At 42.9% G+C, this 17,816-nt stretch overlaps 1 protein-coding gene across 1 annotated transcript in view; it reads left to right on the top strand.

Annotated features, from left to right (window-relative positions):
* The first annotated feature begins 378 nt into the window (after positions 1 to 378).
* The window catches only part of LOC141097980 (membrane-spanning 4-domains subfamily A member 4A-like), a 43,475-nt gene continuing 26,037 nt past the window's right edge, over positions 379 to 17,816 (top strand). The window contains exons 1-3 of the mRNA XM_073585550.1: positions 379 to 489; positions 3,226 to 3,394; positions 8,084 to 8,215. Of these exons, the coding sequence (XP_073441651.1) occupies positions 3,230 to 3,394; positions 8,084 to 8,215 (297 nt within the window). The 5' untranslated portion in view covers positions 379 to 489; positions 3,226 to 3,229. The remainder of the gene's footprint in view (positions 490 to 3,225; positions 3,395 to 8,083; positions 8,216 to 17,816) is intronic.

The following is a 17,816-nucleotide window of genomic DNA, read 5'->3' on the forward strand; positions in this document are numbered from 1 at the left end:
TCAAATATTGTCCACATTGATGTAAAGAGGTAACAATCATCACTCGCTCAAGTCCCTGCTGCTCACCGTCTAATTTCCATACCACCCTTAGGACCAATTTTATAAGAAGCCAGAGTTTGTACGAGATGTGAGCGGAAACCTATGACAAGTAGAACCTCCGAACTCCAGCAGATATTGTCCTTACTTGAGTTTGAACCCAAGACCTCTCAATGCTCCATAAAATGGTGGTGCTGCAAACTATCAAATCAAATAAATCCTTCAAATCAGAATTACTATACACCGATATTTCTATCCAAAAATGAAAAAGTAGCTTTGAAAAAGTCACAAGAGTCACATACATAGTCAAAATAATCTGATCTGAACAGGCACATTTCCTAGGAACACTGGAAACCCCAACTCCTCCTCCCTATATGGAGTCATATGAGCATTGTGCAATTTCAGTAAACAGTTCCTCCATATTTTCTGGACCATCGGGGAGGAAACCTCTGGGTAAGTCTCCTTCAGGTTTAGCAGCACAAGGTGCTAAAGATCTACAGGGAGTGAACTCTACAATAATCCATTGTGTGATACTTTGTAGCAAAATGTAATGTGATACATTGTAGCAAACTATGAAGATGGGAGAGAGTTTAGTGCTGATGTGTTCAGTTCTGCAATTCAGTTTCAGTCTCTGGACATAATCCAGTAAAAAAAAAAAACAATAGATCTAATATTAACCCTTAAGAAACCAGTTATTTTGGACCTTGACATATGTCTTTTTTTCTTTTTATGTTTGAAGAGCCATATTTTCTTCTTTTCACTCTAAGTATATAAACTACAGGGCCAGATTCATTATTGAATTTCTGACAAATTTTTTTTTGGGGGGGTGAATACCTTGCAAGTAGTGTCATTGTAATTTGCAACAAATTCATCAAACAATTTGAATCTTTTTTTCAGATTGCCTTTTGCAGTATAGTTACTTTTTATGTCAATGAGGCTTTTACAGGTGTTTTAGACAATCATGAAATTCAACTTTTTCAAAAAAAGTCGCAACATTCGGGACAACTCTTCTCCAGTCCTCTGACCCCCGAAGTTACTTTATGTATGTCGGTCAGTTTTTTAGACAGTTTCCAAAAGGTATGATGCAAATATGTTTGAAGGTTGAGAAAAAAAGAATTTTGGGACTAGAGCAAAATTTTTGAATCCCAAAGACAATGCAACCGCACTTGAATTTCTCCGGGTTTCCTGGGTCTATTCATCCACGATCTCTGGGTTCAATATTGGACTCTTTGGCAGCGCAGAAAAAAAAACCCATTCCATTTTTTTTTATCCTTGATCACTTTGCTGGTCTGCAGCAGCCATTACCATTCATTATTATATTGTAGTGGCAGCACAACTTTGCCAGGTGAGCAAATTCCTTGCTACTTATTTCTTTTGCAATTGGAATAAGACCCTATTGAACTATTATTGATTCTAGTTTCCTTTTCTCCCAGCAAAAACAAATCATAATAGAAAGGTGACTTTTAAAAAATGCAAATGATGAATAGGGACAATAATGTGTTTAAAAACTTTTAACATCTTTTGGGGGGTAACATTGGAGCAAAAATAGCAATATATATATATATATATTTTTATTTTTTTTTCTTTTTAAGGTTTCATTGTTAGGGGATTTTTTTATTGTTTTTTACAGCGCTCATTGTGCAGTAAAAGTGACAAGTTGGCTTTATTTTATAGGTCCCTTCGATTATGACAATACCAATTGTACATTATTTGTTTTTAGCTTTCGTAGACTTTTTTTTAAATAAAATGCATTAAAAAAATCATCAGCTTTTGTGTTGCCTAATTTTGAGAGCCATAAGTGATTTTTTTTTTTGTGGGTTGAATCAATGTTATCATTAGTATCATTTTGGACTGATGACTTTTACAGTTTTTTTTTTTGTCATTCATTTTTTAAGAAATGTGAAAAAGCAATATCTGCTTTATTTAGATTTTTTGTTCATAGATTTAAAGAGAATCTGTTACCCTTTTTAGCCTTTTGAGTTATTAATATGGTGTAGTGCAGCGGGGTTGATGCAGTGTCACAGGTAAGCAGGGACCACAGGAAAGTTCACAGCAAACCTGTTTAATGTCCAAACAACTCATCCAAAGAACAGCACGCAGCCGGGCGTCTCAACAGTTCGCATATGAGACCGGTTGCTGAGGGTGACTGCATCACCGTATCATGCTCAGGGGTGCCAGGCGTTCACTGCTCTTGGCTTTGTGTTACTGCACACCTAAGCCGGATGTTGCTGAGCCACCTACTCTGCAGTTTGCAAACAAAACTCTGACACCCCCAACCCTTTGCTGCAGGGTTTTTAAATGGAATCTGTGGCCATGGGCTACATGTAAGACTCTGTCCGGAGGGAGTGAACTGCCCCACTACCATCCTGTAATTCACTTAAAAAATAAAAGCCCTTAACGGGGATTCCTAAACATTTCCTTGGTCAAATAACTTGACCAGGTGTCCACACTTACTTTTATTTTGCACTGCAGCCACAGCTATGCCTCTGACTGCAATGCACTCCAGCGGGTTTAATACTCTACTATGTGTATCCTAGAAGATACATAGCGACCCTCGCATTTAATACCTGTCACTGCTTCACATATGGGCATACAGTTTGTATACAGTTGAAACTAGTCATAGCTGTGAGCCTTCTAGATAATGCTCTGTTCAGTAAAAATCATCTTTTATACTTTCAATCTTCCAGGCTATGGGGTGTAGACTGCCCGGAAGGTAAGACTGCGTCCGGTCTTCATTTTACAAGAATTCTCCTACCTTTCTCTTCAGGCTTCATCCAGGAGGTGTGACTAATTTCAGCTGTATACAACCCGTATGCCCATATTGTTAACTCAAAAAGCTCAAAAGGGTGACAGATTCCCTTCAAATATATGAAAGAAACTAAAAAAAAGCATATACTTGCTATTTTCACCTTTATTCATCTCCTAAAAAAACTAAAAAAAAAAAAAAAAAAAAGACATCAGTCCAAAATGGTACTAATAATAACATTGACTGTTTTCACAAAAAAAAAAATCACTTATGGCAACACAGAAGCTAATGATTTTTTTAATTGTTTTTATTTCATAAATCTAGGAAAGCATAAAACAAATTCCATACAATTGGCATAGTCACATAATCGAATTAATTCCCTTTAAGAAATATGATTTTCATATGTTACATGTAATTTATGTCACTTCCCCTTGCATGTTAAGATCCATGTCTACAGCCGGAGCAGATGCGGGTGGTGTTGTGGTTATTTCTCAGGTGAGACCACAAAATGATCAAAGAAATGGACCTGGAGAAGGAGAGACCGGCGTTGCTCCAGCCAGCCCACCCACACAAATTGTTACATTTTACAAGGGAGAACCTGAAGTTTTAGGGGTAAGTCCATGTCATATTTGTAACACAGTTGTTTTCTACCAGGATTTACAGCAATATTGAGTAACACAAGTTGATCCTCCCAACTGCTCCACAAATAGGTGTCAATCCAAAAGCTTAAGCTGCCAGCCCTAAAATCCATGTCAAATCAGCTTAAATGGCTTGTCTTATCATCATAAATGGATAATATTACAAACTGATTGGGAAAATAAGCAACTGTGCAATTTATTTCATATTAAAAATCTCCTCCATTCTCGAGAATGTAGAAATTTTTAATTTTTAATCTATCCAATGCTGCAAAGGCAAAAGTACGGTGCCTCTGGTAGAAGCATTGGAGAAAGCGCAGTTGGGTCCAGCGGCTCAACCATATCAATGGTCTGGACTGTCAATCTTCAAGAGCACAGACCTCTCCGTTAGCAAAAAGCTGGGAGGCAGGAGAATAGTGTGCTCCTGAAGACAGAACATAGTACAAACCCTTTATGTAAAGGGTGGGAAATTAATTTTCCGGATGGGTCACATGAGAAACCGTGACTGTTGTGGAGGGCCGAACCAATAGTCTGAAATTAATTATGCACATTATTAATATTAACATATTAATTACAATTATAATTATTATTTTATACTTGTATATTCACTTAATATTGAGCATAATTGAGTATGCTAACATCCCCTATATACAGCATGAGCTCCCACTACAACTTCCCTGTATACAGCATGAGCCCCCACCACAGGCACCCTATACACAGCTTGAGCCCACACCACAGCCTCTTTATATACAGCATTAGCCCCCACACAGCCTCCCTATATCCAGCATGAGCCCCTACACTTCACTATTTACAGCATGAATCCCCATATAACGTCCTATATACAGTATGAGCTCCCCTCCTGCCTCCCTATATACAGCATGGCCCCCACACTGCCTCCCTATGTACAGCATGAACCACCACATATAGAGAATAAGCCCCCACATAGTCTACTATGTATAGTGTGAGCCCCCACACTGCCTTCCTATATACAGCATGAGCCCCTATATAGAGAATAAGGCTCCACATAGCTCCTACATACATGAGCACCAACACAGCATCATTAAATACAGCATTAGACCCCATACTGTCTCTCTGTATACAGTTTGAGCATCCACATTGCCTCCCTATGTACAGCATGAGCCCCCACATAGCTTCCTATATACAGTATGAGCCACGACTGCCTCTGTATATACAGCATGACCCCCCACAATGCCTTTCTATTTATAGCAAGAGCCTGACATGTCCCCTATATACGGAATGAGCCCCCACATAGTATCCCATGTACAGTATGAGCCCCCACAGTTCCTCATTATATACAGCATGAGTCCCACACTGCCTCCCTATATATAGCATGAGCCCCCATATAGCCCCCTACATATAGCATAAGGCCTCACATAGTCCCTACAAACAGCATGAACCCCCACACAGCATCCTTATATGCAGCATGAGCCAGCAAATAGCATCTTATATACAGCATGAGCCCCCACACAGCCTTCCTATATACAGCATGAGCCCACACATACAGTGGGTACGGAAAGTATTCAGAACCCTTTAAATTTTTCACACTTTGTTTCATTGCAGCCATTTGGTAGATTCAAAAATATTCATTTTTTTTCTCATTAATGTACACTCTGCACCCCATCTTGACTGAAAAAAACAGAAATGTAGAAATTTTTGCAAATTTTTTAAAAATAAAAACTGAAATATTACATGGTCATAAGTATTCAGACCGTTTGCTCAGCATTGAGTAGAAGCACCCTTTTGAGCTAGTACAGCCATTAGTCTTCTTGGGAATGATGCAACAAGGTTTTCACACCTGCATTTGGGGATCCTCTGCCATTCTTCCTTGCAGATCCTCTCCTGTTCCGTCAGGTTGGATGGTGAACAGTGCATCAACTGGTATTTATTCTCATGGTGTTCTGCAGTGTAGGATTGGGCTCAAGTGGCTTACATTTGATAAAAAAAATACATAGCTTTCATGATTACAATTTTCCTTGCAATTGAGCCTCATTTTTGTTTTAAATTAAACTTTTTGGGGCACTGGTGTGAACTCCCCCAGTAGGCCCCTATGCATGGCTGCCCTCCAGTGCAGACTTGGGCACAAAACGCTAAAATAACCTACCTTTCCTCCTAAAAAAAATATATGGTGAAGTAGGCAAGGCCATATTTCTCAACTTTTGTAAATTGGTAGAGGGACATGTATTGTGACATACGCACAGTAATTTTGCAATTAAAGCTTCTAAGCCCCTTAGTGCTCTCACACATTACTCCCCTTTCATGGCAATAATAGAGTATGACTCTACCAAAAATGCCCCCACTCACACACACACACAGTATGATATCCACACAGTGAATATCCCCTACAATTACATCCCACAGTCCACTCACATGTACAGTATGATGCTTTCACAACATTACTGTCCCTAAAGTGCCTCCTTCCACAGTATGATGTGGAAATTCAATAGAGAGGGGAGGATATGAGAGGGTACGAGAAGGTTAGAGAGGGGAGGAGATGAGGGAGTACGAGGACGTGAAGAACAAGAGGCAGAGCTCTCCACCCCCCCCCACCATCTGGTCTACTTGAGATTTTATCGGTGGTCAACTGTCATGTTCTCTCTCAGTAATGTAAAAGTCTCTTCACTAAACACAGTGAAGGATATCTATCCAAAATGCGCGCCGGGGCACGTTTTTTCTCCAGGCTATCTCCACCACCTATGTATTTCAGGTATTTATGCATGATCAGCACTATTTTATTCTATGTTATTTGGTCGGCTCACCTTGATATATACAGGTGCCACATTAAATGCATTATGTTCTATTGGGTGCTATCTATCTGGTCATAAAAAATATTTACATTTATCTATTTTTTACTTGTTTTTTGGCCATTTTTATGCTACTTACCTGGGTACAACACCATATTATATTAACTCTTGCGCCACCATGGCTATGCTTTATATTTCATAGTTTTATTACTTTGTGTAGCCATTTGGTGGTTCCATCCAATATTTATTATATTAATTCTATTTGTTGTGTTGATGGTTTGTTTGTGGCTTTATCAATTTTTTGTGATTTATATACATATTTATTATTTGATGCCATCAATTAATCTTGTATATTTTTTGTGTCATATTTTAATAAGGCATTTCAATTTAAATGTAATTTTGCTTTGAATTTATTCTGCCCTTCCATTTAAATTCCCTCCATTCCCAGTGGTTTCTTTTCTTTCTTGTAATCTGGATGGTCTGCCATTCAACCTTTAAGTGGATGTAAATCTACTACTTAAATATATTTATTTTATTATTTTTTATATTAGTTTTTATTATATTTATTAATATATCGAATTGTTGATTTATGTCCTCTTGCTCTTAAACACAGATTTTGACTGATAATTGAACATTTTGAGACTAAATGATCAGTCCTGGAGGAGACAGAAGTAGATATATTACAAAGTTGCCTTTTTTCATTTCTACTATTAATTTATGAAATAAAAATTATAGCAACGTTTACACTTTAAGGAAATGATGTGGAGTAATGGGTTGCAGATTGGCGAGACACCATTCACCACCTGACTACATTTTCTGCCGATGGCATTGGTGCCACATTTCAGCTATTACTCTGAAGATATCACCTTGGAGAATACTTTATCACAATCTCTTAGACTCTGCTCCCTGGTTTAACAAAATTGCAAATCCATAACTACCCATCACCAGGGCCGTATTTGGCATTCATGCTGCCATCGGCACTTTAAGTAGTGCTTCCCCTACTGATTAGTCAGACTAAGGGTAGCTCCTTTTTCAGGCAGATCCGCTCTGTAACCCACCATTAAATATATCCATTTTTATGGACAGTATGGAGGAGAGAGATTTAACGCCTTCCCGACATATAAATACGTAATATGTTTTGTCTCCCCCTTTATTGCAGGCTCCAGCGCTGAGCCTGCATCTTTTCCAACAGCTGATTTCATAAACCCTCACCCAGCCCCAGATCCCTGAAACTTAAGATGCTACTTGTCTCGAAAAATGGCACCATTTTTATTTTTTTTAATTTTTTTTAACAAACTTTGGAATTTTTTTTACCACTTAAAAAAGAACCTATACATGTTTGTTAACTGCAAAATCGTAAAGACCTGGAGAATCATAATGGCTGGTCACTTTTAGCATTTACATGGTAAAAAAAATAATAATAAATTGTGGAATTGCACTTTTTGGATTTTTTTCCCCGTTGTCCAGTACATTATGTGGTAAAATCAGTGGAGTCGTTCAAAAGTACAACTTGTCCCAGAAATAACAAGCCTTACATATTGACAGAAAAATAAAAAAGCTATGGTTCTGGGAAGAAGTGGAGCACAAAAACGAAAAAACAAACAAACAAACAAAAAAACAGAAAATGACCCAGGGGTGAAATAGTTAAAAATAATAATAATAATAATAATATTTTTTTCTTTTTTAAATCTCGAGCCGGGCACAGCCCCCTGCAATCCGCCGCCCTAGGAACTGGACCTCCGGTAGCTAGTGGCAAATACGGGCCTGCCCATCTCTATTAGTAAGCCTTGTTACACTTTGCCATTTCATATACTTATAGGTTTATACTCCTTTTCCAGCATATAAATATGCTGATCGCCTACAGTTATATTATAAATGGATTCATTTAATTTCTTATTTTGCAGACAACACAGATATTTACTGGGATCCTGTTTATATCCATCGGCATTCTTATGTCAATAGCCTCCCGTCAAAGATATTATTATCGCTTGTCAGTTGTGTCCCACACTAGAATCACAATATGGACTGGAATGTTGGTAAGATAGACACATTTAAAGTAAATGTATATTTGCCATGACTGCCTTATATTCCCCTCTGTGGTTGCCTCATTCCTGTAATCACAGCATCATTTTCCTGCATAGGGGTTCAGCCTCCTTCTCTCCTTCCTCTCTGTAGCTCTGCCTCTTCTGCCTGGCTCCTGTGTATAGACACAAGCTCACCGCAAGCTCCATAGCCAGGCAGTGCACAGAGAACTGATTTCTTTTACAACAAAGGAGGTAACAGAGTACAGATCACTAAACTATTAGTTAAGGAGGAAAAAGTACACAGACATATTGTATAGATGTATGTAGCAAAGTAGAAATAGCAGGGGAAGCACTTACATCCTCTGCAACAACATCCAGGAGCCCAGGGTTATACAGGGTTCGGCATTCAGAGAACTGGTAAATCTGGAGCAAATAAAAAAAGGGATGACAGTTGGTGCTTTTAAAATTCTATGGAGTGGGGGATAGGAGAGGAGCTACAGACAGGGGAGAATCTAGAAACAACAGTTACAGTTTTCCATAGAACTTTATAAGCACCAACTGCCATCTTCTATCTGGGTTATTGGAAAATGCCCCGGTTAACTAAGCCCCGGAACACAGCAAAATACTTCCGGGGCTTAGTTAACAGGTGCATGCGCAGTCCGGCTTTTCGGCTTTGTCCGCAGTTGGGCAAAGCATACTGCACATGCGCTAGCTATGAATGCTTAGCACACGCGCAAAAAATGTCGTACACCTACTCCAATTCAGCAATATCCTGCGGACAGCGGACAAGGATGGGGAGGCGGCACACATCGGGAACACCGCCCATCGGACCGGACCGACCTCGTTTTCATCGCCCGCCAAATGGTAGGTGACAGATTCCCTTTAAATTATATCCTCTTAATATATAGCAATCATCATATTATACAGCACTGTGTACTTATAATTGCTCATTTTTCCTTTCTACCCAGCTAATTTTTCTCTTTTCCATTAGGTTTATGACATCACGTGATTAAAAACTAACTGTCTGGGTCCTTCTAAGCTCTGTGTAGTAACAGGAGGTCAATTTTCCCTGTAAAATAGTGATTAATCCATCCTAACCAGACAAAGTTACACATAGGTGTTCACGACTAAATTATTCATAGATACAATAGAGAAAGAGAAAAAGATACTGTGTAACTAAAATGTAACTTTTATTCCAATGACTTAAAATTAGTATATCTAAAATGAATGTACATACATCCATTATGGATGTATATTGGGTCGTAACTGTAATGTGAAGTGACCCACTAGTTCTGTAAATTCCTTGATAGGAGCCACTTAATGCCAATATATTCATCAACTGGCATTTTATATGTTGTCTCTGCCTCCATCATCCTGACTAAAATATAGGGGATCATTTGGACCATTAATTTATGGGGATAACGGTCTAAAACCCCCTTATATTAATTATGCATCTCCCACATACTCTTGCCTATTGGAACTAGTAGGTCACTTCACACTACAGTTGTGACCCTATATACTGTACATATTGGAATAAAAGTTCAATTTTCCCTGTATGAGTCATGAGTCACTGCAAAGATCCATGGCAGAAGGGAGGGAGAGCAGCTGGGTCAGGAGTTCGAGAGGAGAATGATTTCTGCAGGGACAAGAGACTTCCTGTTTATACATCGATCAGAGAAAAAAGGAGGATTATCTGGGTAGAAAGGCAAAATGTGCAACTGTAAGTCCACAGTGCTGTATAATATGGTGAATGCAATATATTAAGAGGATAAAAACTTTGATGTGAGTGCTTATTTAACCCCTTTCCCACCTTACACGTATAGTTACGTCTAAGATGGGCTCTCCCTGTTTGCTGTGAGCTCTGGCAATGAGCTCGCAACTTTTCAGGCATATGTCAACTGATTTGAACAGCTGACATGTGCCCCTAGCAGCTGGGGGTGGAATCGCGATCCACCCATGGCTGCTAAAAGATTGACAGAGGCATTTAACATGCTCGCACCAGAAACGCATCATTAATCCTGCCCATCGGCGCCCGTGTCACATGATAGTGGGTCACAGATAGGTTGGCATGACAAGCCAGAATCTGCCAGAGACCCCTGTTGTTATGGACGCCGGAACGCACTGAAAATAAATAATAGGAAGTGCGTTCGCCGCCCGGGGTTCATCGTGCAGTAGGTGTAACAACCGCTGCTGAGTAATGGCAGACTCGCTATATGGCGGTATACTGCGTTCGGGTTAAACGTCACCCGAGGTGCGCAGAGCAGACTCTGTTAAACTCACACAGGCGCTAAAGCGTAAACGCCGAGCCTGTTAGCTTCACAGGTCTCAGCTGGTGTGCACACACGGCATATGGTCACAGGACACGGCCCAAGGCAGAGGTCGGTGTCCGTCTTGACCTACCGTGCGTGCGGCGTCACTACCGCGGACGCTGGTAAGTGGTGCTAACTGCAGCATGGCAGTAACTGCTGCCACTGTACAACAGTGCCGTGAGGCATCACACTATCGGACGCTAGTGTAGCGGTGCGGTATGCACTGTGGCGTATGGCTTGCCACTGACTGGCGCTGACTATAACTCTAATTCCCTATCCACATGCGTAATATCAGAGGGAAGGGGTTTTATAATGAGTCAGTCACCAGAATCATACATCCGTCACCATTCACACATAGCAAGTATAGTCTATAGTAGCGCATGGCCGAGCGGCCATGCGGGCCTTTTATAGCCATGCGCTTCCAGGACCTTCCAGACCTCTGAGATGGGCCAATCAGATCAGGACAAGGACCTGAGCACGTGACCCCCGATCTCCACTGGGAGATCGTCTCGTGGACATGCCCAGTAGCGCGGCGAGAGGACTTAGCCTCAGTAGTAGTGTTGAGCTTTCCGATACCGCAAGTATCGGGTATCGGCCGATATTAACTGTATCGGAATTCCGATACTGACTTCCGATACTTTTTTCATATCGGATACCGGAATCGGAAGTTCCCATAAAGCTATCAGCCTGCTCGATTTAATTCAGCCAATGGGAATCCTCAGAAGTGTGGGCACATCCTGTTAGGCATGTTAACTATTAGCATGGCTGTGATTGGCTGCTGAAATGACGTCATCATGATGCGCGGTCTGTGCGCATCATGATGTGCGGTCTGTGCCGATTGCGGGGGGTCTGTGGCGACTGTCGTGGGTCTGTACGGGCCTGCCGGGTGCCTGTGCCGGCTGCTGGTGGTCTGTGCGGGCCTCTCAGGGGTCTGTGCTGACTGCCGGGTGCCTGTGCCGGCTGCCGGTGGTCTGTGCGGGCCTGCCGGGGGTCTTGTGTGTGTGCAGGCATCGTCGGATGGGACTACAAGTCCCATCGGGCCATGCCTGCTACACTGACAGTGATTGACACATTAGCCAATGATGGGACAGTAGTAGTCCCATCATCCGGCTAATGTGTTGAATGTAAAAAAAAAACATACTACTTTCATACTACATACATACATACTGCATACATATATACTACATACATACTACATACATGCTACATACATGCTACATATATACATACTACATACATACTACATATATACTACATACATACTATATACATACTACATACATACTACATACATACAACATACATACTACATACATACTACATACATACAACATACATATATACTACATACATGCTACATACATGCTACATATATACATACTACATACATACTATATACATACTACATACATACAACATACATACATACTACATACATGCTACATATATACATACTATATACATACTACATACATACTACATAAATACTGCATACATACTACATATATACTACATTCATACAACATACATATATACTACATACATACTTCATACATACTACATACATGCTACATACATACTACATATATACAACATTCATACAACATACATACATGCTTCATATATACAACATACATATATACTACATACATGCTACATATATACTACATTCATACAACATACATATATACTACATACAACATACATACATACTACATACATGCTACATATATACTACATTCATACTACATACATACATACTACATACTACATACATGCTTCATATATACTACATTCATGCAACATACATACTGCATACAACATACATACATAGTACATACATACTACATACATGCTGCATATATACTACATTCATACAACATACATGCATACATACTACATATATATTACATTCATGCAACATACATAGATACTACATACATGCTACATATATACCACATTCATACAACATACATATATACTACATACATGCTACATACATACAACATGCTACAGACATACAACATACATACATACTACATACTGCATACATACAACATACATACATTCATACATACTACATACAATACATTCATACATTCATACAATACATACATATAGACATACAGTACATATAACACAGAGTACATACTCACCAATACTTGTCACATTGTTCCCCGAAGCCAGTGTCATCTAAGGAAAAATATGAAAATAACAAACAAGCCATATACTCCCTGATCTGCAGAAATCCATGCGTGTCCCACGCCGATCTCCCGTGGAGAGCAGCAGCATTAGCTGATGCGACCGCTCTCTAGGGGCTCAAGGAATCCAGTGAAGGGGGTAGGTATCCTTCCGCACTGTATTCCTCCGCCACTGTAAAAAAATAGTCCCTAGTCTCACTTTTGGCATTGCTGTGTGAAAAAGTTCCCATGCAGCATTTGCCATAAAGTGAGACTAGGGACTATTTTTTTACGGTGGCGGAGGAATACAGTGCGGAAGGATACCTACCTCCCGACACTGGATACCTGAGCCCCGTAGAGAGCGGTCACATCAGCTGATGCTGCTGCTCTCCACGGAAGATCGGCGTGGGACACTCACTCGTGGATTTCTGCGGATCAGGGAGTATTTGGTGGTTTGTTATTTTCATATTTTTCCTTAGATGATACTGACTTCGGGGATCAAAGTGACAAGTAATGGTGAGCATGTACTCTATGTTGTATGTACTGTATGTCTATATGTATGTATTGTATGAATGTATTGTATGCAGTATGTATGTTGTATGTCTGTAGCATGTTGTATGTAGTATATATATATATGTTGTATGAATGTAGTATATATGTAGCATGTATGTAGTATGTATGTATGTACTATGTATGTATGTTGTATGTAGTATGTATGTTGTATGTATGTAGTATATATGTATGTTGTATGAATGTTGTATATATGTAGTATGTATGTAGTATGTATATATGTAGTATGTATGTAGTATGTATGTAGTATGTATGTATGTAGTATGTATATATGTAGTATGTATGTAGTATGTATATATGTAGTATGTATGTAGTATGTTTTTTTTTTTTTACATTAACACATTAGCCGGATGATGGGACTACTACTGTCCCATCATTGGCTAATGTGTCAATCACCGTCATAGTAGCAGGCATAGCCCGATGGGACTTGTAGTCCCATCGGACGATGCCTGCACAGACCCCCACAGCCTGCACAGACCCCCGGACAGTCGGCACAGCCCCCGGCAGGCCGGTACAGACCCCCGGCAGTCCGCACATACCCCCGGGCAGTCGGCACAGACCCCCGGAAGGTCCGTACACACCCCCGAGAGGCTGTACAAGGACAGAAAAGGGTTTTTCTTATTCCGATACCGGAAGTCCCATAGGCTTGAATGGGACTTCCGGTATGGGAATCGGCGATGCCCAATACTTTTTTTAGATCGGCCGATCCATTCCAATACGATATTTTTCAGTATCGGCTGGTATCGCTCAACACTACTCAGGAGTGGTTTCCTGCAAAGCAGGCTGCGCTACCATTGCTGGTCCAGAGGTGGCAGCAACATCCAGATCCAGAGAGCTAGTCTGAGCAGGACGCCTGGACCGCCGAGATTGCTGTGCAGGTCCCTGAGCGGTCGGAAAGGAATGTACAGCTGCAGGAACCCAACTCCTAACATTACCCCCCTCCTAGGGCCCCCCTCTGAACCTCACTATGGTCAAAGGCCGCGATCAGGAGCGGAGCGTGGATGTTCTCCACTGGCTCCCAGGTCCAGGCCTCTGGACCATGACCCTTCAAGTCCACTAAATAAAACTTTTTGCGACGCACAATCCTACGTCGCACAATGGCGTTAACCTCAAACTCATCCGAAGACAAGTCTGATGACCCGGCAGATGACTCAGAGAACCGGGCCATGTGAACAGGTTTGAGAAGGGACACATGGAAAACGTCAGAAATGGCTAAATGTGGAGGAAGAGCCAGACGGTAGACCACCGAGCTGATTTGCTCGAGAACCTTAAAAGATCCGATGTATAGCGGCGCGAACTTGGTGGACTCGGCCCGCAGCTTGATGTTTCGAGCAGAGAGCCACACCAAGTCACCGGGGGAAAAGGTTGGAGCAGGTCGCCGATGTCTGTCGGTGGATGTCCTCATTCTTTCTTTAGAGGCACGAATAGCATCCTGAGTGCGATCCCAAATGTCGCAAGCCTCCACTGCCCAGTCTGCCACCCTGGAGTCAGTGGAGGACACTGGCATCGGGACAGGGATGCGCGGATGTTGGCCGTAATTTAGAAGGAATGGCGTCTGACCCGTGGAATCAGCCACTGCATTATTCAGGGCAAATTCAGCCCATGGTAGCAAGGATGCCCAGTCATCCTGCCTGGCAGAGCTGAAATACCGCAGGTACCTGACCAAGGTTTGGTTGGCTCTCTCAACCAAGCCGTTCGTCTCGGGGTGGTAAGCGGAGGACAGGTTTAGCTCAATACTGAGTAGGCTGCAGAGCTCCCTCCAAAACCGGGGCGCGAACTGGGGACCTCGATCACTAACAATTTTGTCCGGCATGCCATGCAGACGGAATACATGTTTTATGATCAGTGTGGCAAGACCAAGAGCGGAAGGCAACCGTGCGAGTGGCACCAGATGCACCATTTTAGAAAAATGGTCGATGACCACCCAGATGATCGTACTGCCACCAGACTTGGGCAGGCCAACCACAAAATCCATGCCAACCATCTCTCAAGGTCTATCCGCCACCGGCAGAGGGTACAATAACCAGCCGGCCTCTGTCTAGAGGACCTGTTCCGTGTACACGAGACGCATGCTTGTATGTATTCCTTAGTGTCTCGAGTCAGGTGCGGCCACCAATACGACCCTGCCAGGAGTTCTGTGGTCCGCTTATTGCCAAAGTGACCACCCACCCTGGACGCATGTGCCCAGACGAGAACCTCCGGCCGTAGCTGAGGAGGCACAAAGGTCTTGCCCGGTGTCACTGACTCGAGAGCAACTGGAGCCACGGTTATAAAGCTCTCCGAAGGGAGAATTAGCCGTGGCTCAGCCTCCCTTTCCTCCGCTGAGACCACCGAGTGCGAGAGAGCATCCGCACGGACGTTCTTCTCTCCAGAGAGATAGTGCAAGGTGAAGCGGAAGCGGGAGAAGAAGAGCGACCACCTAGCTTGACGAGAGTTCAAGGGCTGGGCCATTTGTAAATAGACCAGATTTTTATGGTCCGTATACACCTGGAAGGGGAACTGAGTTCCCTCCAGGAGATTTCTCCACTCGGAAAAGGCCAACTTCATTGCTAGCAGCTCCCTGTCCCCGATGGAGTAATTCTTCTCTGCCGGTGAGAAGGTCTTAGAGAAGAAGAAGGGATGCTTCCGACCTTGAGCATCCTTCTGGAAAAGGACTGCTCCTGCACCGACGGAAGAGGCATCTACCTCCAGGATAAACGGTTTATCCACATCGGGACGGTGTAAGATGAGAGCACCAGCAAAATGGGATTTTAGAGACAAGAAGGCCTTGGAGACCTGTTCAGACCATGCGTTAGGATTAGCTCCTTTCTTTGTGAGAGCAACCAAAGGAGCTAACAGTGTGGAAAAGTGAGGTATGAACTGGCGGTAATAGTTGATGAACCCTAGGAAGCGCTACACCGCTTTGAGTGAGTGTGGTTCCTGCCAGTCCATTACCGCTTGCAGTTTGGCCAGATCCATAGCCAACCCCTGGGCCGAGATGATGTAGCCCAGGAACGGCAAGGACTCCTGCTCAAACTGGCACTTCTTCAGCTTGGCAAAAAGAGAGTTCACCAGCAGACTGTCGAAGACCCTCCAGATGTCTATCCGGTGGGAGGTCAAATCTGGCGAGAAGATGAGGATGTCATCCAGATAGACCACCACTGAGGTGGAGAGCATATCGCGGAAGACGTCGTTGATGAAATCCTGGAAGACAGCAGGCGCATTACAAAGGCATGATATTCGTAGTGGCCATCCCTGGTATTAAAGGCTGTCTTCCACTCGTCTCCTTCGCGAATGCGGATCAGGTTGTACATCCCCCGTAGATCTAATTTCATAAAGATCCGGGCCCCTCACAACCTGTGAAATAGCTCAGAGATCAACGGGAGAGGGTATTTGTTTTTAACTGTTATGGCGTTGAGACCTCTGTAGTCAATGCAGGGACATAACTCTCCGCTCTTCTTCTGCACAAAGAAGAACCCTGCACCAACCGGCAACACCGACTTTCTGATAAAACCTCTAGCCAGGTTCTCCCAGATATATTGAGACATAGCCTCTGTCTCAGGGAGTGAGACACAGCCTCTAGGAGGTTCCGTGCCTGGCAGAAGATCTATCAGACAATCGTAAGGATGGTGCGGTGGGAGTGTCTCCGCAGATTTTTTAGGGAAGACGTCAGCGTACTGGTGGTAAGATTTAGGAAGCACGGAGAGATCCGCAGGCACTTCAATGGAAGCTACCTGAACACTACCCCTCAGGCACCTTCCCTCACAGTCCTTGCTTCAACCCAGTATATTCCCCGAAGCCCAATCAATATGAGGGGAGTGACAAAGGAGCCAGGGAACTCCGAGAAGCACCTAGTCGATGCCATCTGGCAAAATGAACAAGGACAGAATCTCACGATGAGAGGGTGAGATTGAGAGCCCGAGTGGGGCTGTCTGGTGGGTCACCTGAGATGGTAAAGGTGCACCATTAACCACCCTGATGGTCAGAGGTTGGGGCAGTAACACCAGTGGAATAGCGTGTTTCTGGGCGAAGGTCGAGGACATAAAGTTCCCCTCAGCCCCGGAATCCACGGTAACCTCTACCTCCCAGGTGGAGGCCCCGCTATCTAATGTCCCTTGGAATACCGGTTTGGGAGAAAAGGGTCTCATATTTGTCTGACCACCATCTACGACCACTGGACGTGATCGTTTTTCCGACCGCAGAGTACACGTGCTAGCCGAGTGACCAAACTGACGGCACTGGTAACAACATGCGGAGCTTCTCACCGGATGTGGCTTGGGGCCGGCGCGAGACACCTCCATAGGTTTGGAGGATGTAAGCTCCTGAGCGGGAGATCTTAGCGGCTCGGTGAAGGTGGGAGCCAAGTTAACCCTTCGTCTGGATTGCGCACGTTCCAGCCCACGCTCCATAAACCGGAGATCAATACGAGTGGAGATGGCAATCACTTTCTCCAGACTTGTGGGGACCTCTCTGGTTGCTAGAGCATATTTGACATGCTCTGCCAACCCTCTCCAAAACACAGGGATGAGTGCTTAATTGGGCCATTCTAGTTCAGAAGTCAATGTCCGGAATCGG

The sequence above is a fragment of the Dendrobates tinctorius genome, unplaced genomic scaffold, assembly GCF_039654945.1.
Source record: "Dendrobates tinctorius isolate UK_male_01 unplaced genomic scaffold, ASM3965494v1 ptg000086l, whole genome shotgun sequence".
Classification (NCBI taxonomy): Eukaryota; Metazoa; Chordata; class Amphibia; order Anura; family Dendrobatidae; genus Dendrobates; species Dendrobates tinctorius.